Source organism: Larimichthys crocea, chromosome III (assembly GCF_000972845.2).
Source record: "Larimichthys crocea isolate SSNF chromosome III, L_crocea_2.0, whole genome shotgun sequence".
Lineage (NCBI taxonomy): Eukaryota > Metazoa > Chordata > Actinopteri > Sciaenidae > Larimichthys > Larimichthys crocea.
The window spans coordinates 28,684,576-28,693,859 of NC_040013.1; the positions used below are offsets into that span (position 1 = coordinate 28,684,576).

The 9,284-nt window shown below is 39.8% G+C and overlaps 1 protein-coding gene across 1 annotated transcript; it reads left to right on the forward strand.

Annotated features, from left to right (window-relative positions):
• Positions 1–770: 770 nt before the first annotated feature.
• Positions 771–5,812, forward strand: tctn2 (tectonic family member 2). Its single transcript, XM_019275105.2, has 18 exons — positions 771–915; positions 1,049–1,162; positions 1,921–1,991; positions 2,136–2,337; positions 2,422–2,522; positions 2,630–2,829; positions 2,926–3,046; positions 3,141–3,294; positions 3,392–3,475; positions 3,554–3,676; positions 3,756–3,830; positions 3,911–4,009; positions 4,091–4,208; positions 4,287–4,390; positions 4,549–4,696; positions 4,810–4,953; positions 5,062–5,150; positions 5,521–5,812. The coding sequence occupies exons 1-18, from the start codon at positions 798–800 to the stop codon at positions 5,640–5,642; spliced, it is 2,187 nt and encodes a 728-aa protein (XP_019130650.2). The 5' UTR covers positions 771–797; the 3' UTR covers positions 5,643–5,812.
• The last annotated feature ends 3,472 nt before the right edge of the window (positions 5,813–9,284 follow it).

The window sequence follows — 9,284 nt, forward strand, 5'->3', positions numbered from 1 at the left end:
ATAATAATAACTTTTATATCACAGGCGCCTTTCTGTCACCCAAGGACACGGTACATAAAATGGAGTAGACAGACTAAAGAAAACAAACAAAATAACCGTAAAAGTATATCAAATTACAAGAATACAACTTAAAAACAGTTCAAATAGGACAATGCGGTTAATCAGATGGAAAAGGCGATTAACAGGTGGAGACTTGATTGTGAGAGTTGAGGCGACCGTTGAAAAACTACTGCTCCAGTGAAAATTCATCCATGTCACAATTTTACCAAAGCTCTTTATTCCCCCCATGTTTTAGTGTCATATGTGCTGTATAAAATCTTTACAATTATACTTACCACCACTAACAATAATAATAATAATAATAATAATAATAATAATAATAATAATAATAACAACAACAACAACAACAACAACAACAACAACAACAATAATAATAATAATCATCATCATCATTTTATTTCATAGGCGCCTTTCTGTCACTCAAGGACACCGTAAAATAAATGAGAGTAGACAGCAAATAACAGAAACAAACAAAAAGAACCATAAAAGTTTTCAAATTACAAGAATACAACATGAACATCCAGGGGGGGAGAAAAATAGGCCCCAAAAAATAGGTAAACACCAATATAAAATATTGAGTACATTGAGTATTTATTTCAATATATAATAACTGTACATGTATCTACCACTCCAAGCCACATGGGGCCGCTGCTGCATGTTAAAATATGAAGAACTTTTTCTGGGCTGTGATTGGTTGAAGATCTGCGTTGCCATGACATCACCGACAGTTTACAAACATGTCGGAAGGAGACCAAATGGCTAATGTAGTCGATGTGTTAATGTCCTCGTCCATTTCACGGCAGGTCGCATGTGTTTTACTGTTCATTTCTTTGGCTCACACTCAAAACATCGTCGGTAAGACCTTCATATATCCAGCTTTACATTAAAGCAACTATAACCCAAGCTAAGGCTAAAGAAGAGGCTAGCTCCGAGCTAACGCAATTACGTGAAGCAAAGTAAATAGTTATGTTGTTGTTGTGTTGAGCAGTTTTCCAGCCGTCATATCTGACTGCAAGTGGACCAACGGTGACTGCACTTCTGCTGGGAAACACGTCGGACATCTCCCTGAATCTGAGGGCTGTATCTCCGTCCAATAAAACAGGTGGAAGCCACGAAGACCTCCCTGATGCTCTGCGTCTAGATCCTTGTATGAGACCAGCAGATTACAATTAGATAGAACATTGCCTCATAGGTTATAATCATGCCAATACCTTCATTTATATAGCACCTTTAAAAAAACAGAGTTTACAAAGTGATTTGACAAGACAAGGACATACAGGATACTCACTAAAACAGCAGCAGGGAGTCATGAACTGAGACCAAACTAAAGCAAGACAAACAAATCTATAAATGTCAGTGATTCTGCAGGGGAGGTTGTTTCAAAGACGACGGCCACACACGGTCACCTTTACATTTAAACCAGATGGACCCCCCAAACATGATCTTAAAGGCTCATAAGGGGTCAACATCTCTGCTATGTAACCTTGCGCCAAGTCCAGGCGGGCTTTAAAGGTGATCAGTAAAACCTTGAAGTCAATTCTAAAATAACCAGAAAGTCAGCGGAGAGAAGCCAGGGATTGATGTCAACAGCCTCGCTGCTGTGTTCTGGACTATTTGGAGGAGACATTTGGTAAATGCTGGAGAGGAGGGAGTTACCATAGTTGAGTCTAGAGTCTAGTATCTTTCCATGTCAGAGTGAGATTGGCTCCATCTGGAGATGTTTTTTTAAACTGAAGGAAATAAGACTGAATGACTTTTGTGTTATGTGGTTCAAAGCTGAGTTGATTTGAGTTGAATCTTACTCCTAAATCTTATTTTGAAATGAGCGGTGTGGTTGATGATGTTTGTTTTCTTACACAGGAAGCATTGGCTCTCCATCGTGTGTAGCTGAGGAAACACAGTGGGTGCTCACAAGGGAGCAGCTGGGAAAGGTAAGAAGTGGTGGACTGAGTCATTTTCATCATATTTTCAGATAATGTTGAAACAGTGCTGACGTAAGACAGAATTTACTGTAAGAGTTGTTATTGTAGTGTGAACATATTCATGCTTAATGTTTGTTTGATTTGGTGCTCTAGACTGCAGTTCGAGTTCAGCTGAAACTGGGTAAAAGCCTGCGTTTGTGTGGTGAGAATGAGACAGACACAGACTGCTGTCCAAAGCCACTGTGTGTCGTGGAGACCCTTCAGGTGTCTGCCTGTGTGGGCAGCATACCTCAGGCATCGCTCCTGATCCAGGCCAACATATATGCCCTGTTGGTGCCTGCCAGTGCTGGATCTGGTAATTCAAATAAAAGTTGGATCTCATCATCTTGTTAAATATGTGTCACATTTTTAATAAGTACTAATCTCCTGGCCATTTCAGATAATAAAACAGTTATTCCAAACCAAGTGTACCAGACACTGGGCTCTTGTCCCTGTGACCTCACGTTCAGATCATGTGATGTACGCTGCTGCTGTGATAAGGTGTTTATCTCTCACATTATTGCATCATTTTAACAAGAGAACAGTGCATTTCAGGCATTATGCTTTAATCAACATTGACGTCTTTCACACCCGTTCACTCTTAACAGGACTGTTCCCCTGAAGAGCTGAAGCTGTTTGTGTCCGACTGTCTCCCGGGGCCCTTTGGTGGACATGTTTCTCCTGCCCCAGAGTATCAGTGCTCTGTGCAGTCTTCTAAAAACTCCCCTGACTGGTTTCCATTTTTATGTGTCAATTCTCCAACTGAAAACAACCCTTACCTCGGGCTCTTTTACCAGGGAAAAACAATGTGAGAAATGACTGAATATGTGTTTCTGTCTAATTCATTTATTAACTTGTGTATCATGTTTTCATCATTTTATCTTTCCCTCTTTAACTTGTCTAGTACATCTAAGCCTGGCCCATCCTTCCAAAGGACTGCTTTATCAGCTCCAGAGCCAGTTGATGTTTATATTGAAGGAAGTCCTATTTTAACATTAAATGACCAGTACTTCACTATTCCCCAGGTTAGTTCAGTGTATGCTGTTGAGATTTATGTTTTGTATTGCATGTGTTGTCAAATCTGTAACATATAATGTCTTGTATGTGTCTGCTCCACAGAAGGTGCTCGGGCGGTGTGTAAACAGTGCTCCTGTCGCATTTCTGAAAAACTTCCAAGTTGAGTGTGTAACTCTGCTACGCTCTTGTCCAACTGGACCTCCCTTACAATCGCTACCAACAGATTTGAGGCTTAAAGTGAAGAATGGGCTAGGGGGTATGTGTTGCCTTCTAAATATATCGTAGCAGTGTTTCCATACGTTCTGGAGCTCTCTGAATCTGTCTTTAATTTCATGTTTTGGAATGTATTCCAGGTGATGTTACAGTTGATGTAATTGACGAAGAGGCCATTGACCTGGGTCTGTTTATTTCAAGCTCAGATGCTGTTGCTTCTTCAGGTATGGAGATTACAACATCATTCATATAAAAACTGACAATTAACTGTAATGTTTAAATTTGTTAATATTTCTCTGAAGATGAGAGCCTGGTATGTGACAACGTGACCGTAGCACTGGATTACAAAGTCTACTGGAGAGGAAATGGCATCACAAACATCACACTAACACGCACTGTTGGAACCATCACTTTAAATAATAGCGGTAAGTACACTTTTTTTTTTACCAGGCGTAGTTGACAGATACGTTTGGACTTATTTTTGTATTACTGTCTCTTGAACAGGGGCGTTAATTACAAGGTATTCTGCCATGTTCCTAAATGGAGAATTCATGGGCGAGTCCAACTCTGGGAACCCAGGTGAGAGAAAGATAAAACATTTCATGATCAGTCACAGTACCTGTTACAGTGGCTAACACACAAACATTCAAAAACAACAGGTTATCAGGTGGGGAGGCCTGTTATTGCTGGAACTGTGGACACTTTGGACAATAATACAGGCTCAATACAAAGGACATCAGTCAATCTTTGGAAACCAGGTAAAACCCATTAAGTATATCGATTAATTATGTATATTTCAGTCATAACAAGACGACAAAAAAGATGTTCTGACTGAACAGTGAGCGATGGATTATGTGCCACTGCTGAGAAGAAACTCGTTCTGTTTGGGGAGAATTCAACATCAGGATGTCTTTTACCCATCAGCCAACAGAATCTGACTAATTGTAGTCTCCTGAGGTCAGTAGCCCAGCGAGAATTCATGTTTACATTATATACATTTGTGCTGAAATAAAGTGTAATCTTTTTCTCCTTTAGAGAGACTGTTATGTCTCTCCAGGCAGCTCTGAATACAGCGACATATGTGGCAAAGAGTGGAAACCCTGATCCTCTAACTGTGACAGACTGGTTAAACATAAGCTGTAAGCTGTTTTTTTGTGTGCTTATGTTCATGTATGTCTAATGAGATGATGCATTTGTTCATAATATTAACTTTTTTTGGCCTGTACAAAGTTTGACACAGAATTTTTCTTTTTGTTCTTGCCTTCTTTCATTCTAACACACAACATATAAATCCCAGTTGTGACACTGAATTCAAGCACAGCTATGGAAGACACTGCAGGTTCATGCTATGGGGTTCCATCCCACCAGCATATCCATGTTCGGAGTCTTATCACTGGCCTGGTAGATGGCGTACCCCAGAGGGATATCCGTGCTTTGCAAGTCAGGTGTGTATCAGGAGTTCACTCATTGCAATGCAGTGTTAAGTTACCATATGTCCTAATTCTCATTAGTATTATGAGTCACTGTGAATCAAGAGTCTTGTCTTGGTCGTTTTTAGCTACAGCCTGTCTCCCTGGGCACTGGATTGTGGAGGAGGTGATGTCTCTCCATGTGTCGACCCAATGGAGACTCAGTTGTTCCCCATCACCTCCTCAGTCACCTTTACTGACATTCCTATCAACACAGGATCACCAAAAACCAGGTGCTGCCTCAAACAGCAAGACTGCCCTTATAATGGAGTTGTTAAATGACTTGTATGAGCTGCCTGACTGATTCTAATGTGATTCTGTTTGACCTTTTTTAACTTCAGGTTTCAGATCAACTTCACAGAGTATGACTGTAGCAGGAATGATGTGTGCTGGCCTGAGCTTGCCTTCCCAATCACCAAGTACTACACAGGTGAGAGAAAATCTGTTTGATATTTTATTGTTTCCTTTGGTTGATCATTCAGTAATTTTTCAGGAATTATTATGCTAAGAAAGATTGTATAAAGATGCATCTTTCTGTCATCAGAGCTGACTTACTCACTGGCCTTACAAATGTTAATCATTATCCATGCAGTGTCATCGCTGCATCAATATTCAATGTGATAGTACTTTGGCTCGATCATCATTATATCTGGCCTTTTAAATGCAACTGAAGTGAACCCTTAAATGACAGAAAAAAAATGCCACTCCCATATCCGACAGCGGTGAAACACTTCAGTGTAACTATGACGATGGATCCTGACAGTGCCATTACTGAGTTATTTTACTTTTGTCTTTCCCAGGTGAGCCATATTCTCAGTCACTGGCTAAGGGTCTCATCTTGGTTTTCTTCTTTATCACTGCCTCGATTCTCGGGACTCCATGGAGACAAATCCGACAGGCGTGGAGCTGTTTCTCTCTCTAAACTACTGGCAGACAAACAGATGGGGGGGGATAAAGACTTTGTATTTAAATGTCACTGAAATGTAATTACACCTTTTGTCCATTAGACATTGTTGATAATAATATAGTTTTTACATGTTTATAATATGTTTGTGAGGATGTAAATAGTATTGCACCGTTTTGTAATAAAGATCTTTTTTCTATACATTTTTAAGGCTCTATTCCTCCACATGCTTTACAAAACATTATTATTATTATTGATGTAAGAAGTGTGTCCCACTTAGCAGTTTGTTGCATTCTTGGAGTGCTGCTGAGCTCATTTCTGGGTCATTGTTTTTTTTTTTAGGTTTCAAATGTTCCCACAAGGGGTCATCATCCACAAGCACAATATTGTTTCAGTGTCGTGCAGGCTGCTCAAAGTGTAATATAGCTGCTCCTCATAGTTCTAACCCCTTTACTGCCTCAGACCTCAGACTGTCTAGGTGAAACCCACAGAAGGAGGAGACATTTTAGCCATTGTTCCAAAGAAAAACAGAAAGATCTCTTAGATAGATATCTTATTTTATTTTTCCTGTCCTCTCCTGGCTTGGTGTTGATTGTTGGCTTGTCTCACCACATGCAAATGTGGAGAGATGGTGGCATGATCAGCAGTCACGTAGCAGTTAGGGGTTTGGGTAGCTTGCTCAAGGACAAGGGAGGTGAACTTGCACATACTTTGGTCCAACAACTGCAAAAAGTGATTGACCATGTTTGTGTTTGTCAACCAAAAAAAGCCAAATCTTCCAGCCTTACAGTATCTGACAATCCTAGCCAGGGTTAAAAGTTAGGACAATTCCAAGGGCCCACGACTGACAGGGGCCCCAAAAAATAGGTAAACACCAATACAAAATTATTAAACCATCATCAGTGAGTATATATATTTCAAATAGGATAACGAAATTAATTATCTCTTTGTTTTTTCTGTGTTTTGGGCAGTAAAAGTGGCCTATAGCACATTTTAATGGTGGCTTTTAATCTCTCATCAAATAGTGAACTGCACTGCATACTGTATGCAGACTTGCATGCATGTACAAATCACCAGCAGTAAATACTGTGCTAGTACTAGTACTGAACTACAAGACGCAAAACAGTTGCAAGTCTTTGATTAGAGTTATGTAAAGCTTCTGATGGGATAGTTAGGTCCTAGAGATGTGCTGACAACAGCTACAGGTGCAGCTTTAATCTAATTGCCATGTCTGCTTTGGTTTAAAAGTCACTGACAAAAGTTGCAGGATGGTGTGTGAGTGTGTTAAACAAACACACGCTTTGTCGAGTGCCTAAACTCAGAAGTAACATTTAAAAAAAACAAAACAAAAAAAAAAACATGGACTTACATCTCTGAACTCCACAAGCCCCAGCTCTCCGAGCTCATTGATGCAGTCGTACGCGGATCCGGACTGCAGGAACAGCTGGGCCAGACACATCTCCTCACCGCGGAGCAGCGAGCTCATTTTGACAGTTAATCAAGACGACGTGCTAACGTCAGCTAAAGCTAACTCAAAGAGCCGTTTGTGTTTTTAAACAACAAAGTCAGCGGCGGCTAGTTAAGTCCTTCTTGGTGCTTCTCATGTTTCGGTCCAGGTGACAGGAAATAATATTTGACTTACATAACGGAGACTTTATGTGAGCTATCGTTACAGCTGTTCCTGTTAGCTCGCAGGCTAGCCGGTGAGGTGCCGTGTTGGTTTGTAGGAAGAAAAAAAACAAACTTGTCGAAAGTTTGAGCCTGAAACTGTGAGGCGACCGGCGTAAAAACATCTAATGCAGCATATCCAGAGATTAATCCCCGACTCTTCTCGTTAGTTTGTGAAGTTTCAGCAGAGCTGACACTACACGTCACTCCCCTTCACACTGTTGAATACGACCAACTTCCACGGTGCTGGATGCACCTTTGACCAATGACGAGCGCCCGCTGGAGTCTGCGCACTACGCGACCTCTCTGAAACACTGAGCCCTTTACAGCCCTCAGCCAGGTCTGAAGGCAAAGGTACACACAGGCACCCATTGTGGCAGGGTGTCCAAAGTCCGGCCCGCGGTCATTTTTAAAAATAATATATTATTTATGGCCAGCTAGGATCAGGGGCCCCCTCTGCGTAGCTGTTGTCACCACATCTCGAGGACCAACTATCCCATCAAAAGCTTTCACAATACTCTAATCAAAGGCTTGCAACTGTTTTGCGCTTGTAGTTCAATACTAGTACTAGCCACTATTTACTGCTGGTGATGTGACATGCAGTCGCATACAGTATGCAGTGCAGTTCACTATTTGATGCAAGATTAAAAGCCACCATAAAAATGTGCTAAGGCCATTTTTTATTTAACTTTTATCTGCCCAAAAACGTAAAAATAAAGAGATAATTAATTTCGTTATCCTATTTGAAATAATATACTCACTGATGTGGTTTAATAATTTTATATTGGTGTTTACTATTTTTGGGGCCCCTGTGTCGTGGGCCTTAATTGTCCTAACTTTTAACCCTGGCTAGGATTGCAGATTCTGTAAGGCTGGAAGATTTGGCTTTTTTTGGTTGACAAACAACAAACATGGTCAATCACTTTTTGCGTTGTTGCCCCCACGGGGATTAAAAAGTTATTTCTTGATTCTTGACTGAAAATGAAGCATTTGAAACCTTTAAGGACAAACTGCTGGTGTTATATCTTCAACTTCAAGTCAACAACTTTATTATCATATCGTGCTGCGCATATAGCAGGACATACGGAGAATTGAAATTGCGTTCCCTCTTATCCCGGTGCAACAGCAATAGACATGAAATTAAATAGAAGAAAATATGTAAAAAACAATGTTTAAATAATAAAAGAATATAAAAAATATATATAAGCTAAAAGATATTTTAAGAAAAGACAAGTGGCAATCTGAAGATAATAAATAATATAAATATGGCAAATATGGCTGGGAGATTGCTGCATAGAATATAACTTTTTGAATGATCTTGTGAAAGAGAAGTGAGACTTTTAAACTTAAATGTTAACAGACGTGCATTTAACTCACTCCATAATAAAGTCAAAATGGGGGTTTTAAAATGACATAGGTGAATAGTTGTATCGCTTCATGCAAAGGTTTAATGTATTCCTTACAATTTATTCTTTGTTATCTGACCGCAAATGTGAAGAAAGGAAGCACTGGGTTTTTAAGATTTGTTCACAACCTGATTGCTTAGAATTTGGTTCACTGTCATTTAAAAAAAAAAGAAAAAGAAAAAAAAAAGATAATTGGTGACTGGAAAACAAAAGTCGTGACAGAACATTTGTATGTAACTTTTATTGTTAATTTTTTTTAATTTTTAAAATGTTTATTTGGTTAGTAATTGTGCATCTTCAAATTGTCAAATCTGGCCGCTCTTAAAAAAAGTTTGGGCACCACGGCATTATGGGTTATCCACATTTATTAGTTTATACTTGATTATAGGTAGACATAAAGGAAGCTCGTAAAGTTAGGATTTTGGCTTGGGGAACCGAGGATGGCTATTCAAGTCCAGCATGGACCAAGTATGTGCAGTTTTCACCTCCCTTGTCCATTGAGTAAGCTACCAAACCCCTAACCTGCTACGTGACTGCTGATCATGCAACATCTCTCCACATTTGCATGTGGTGAGACAAGCCAAAA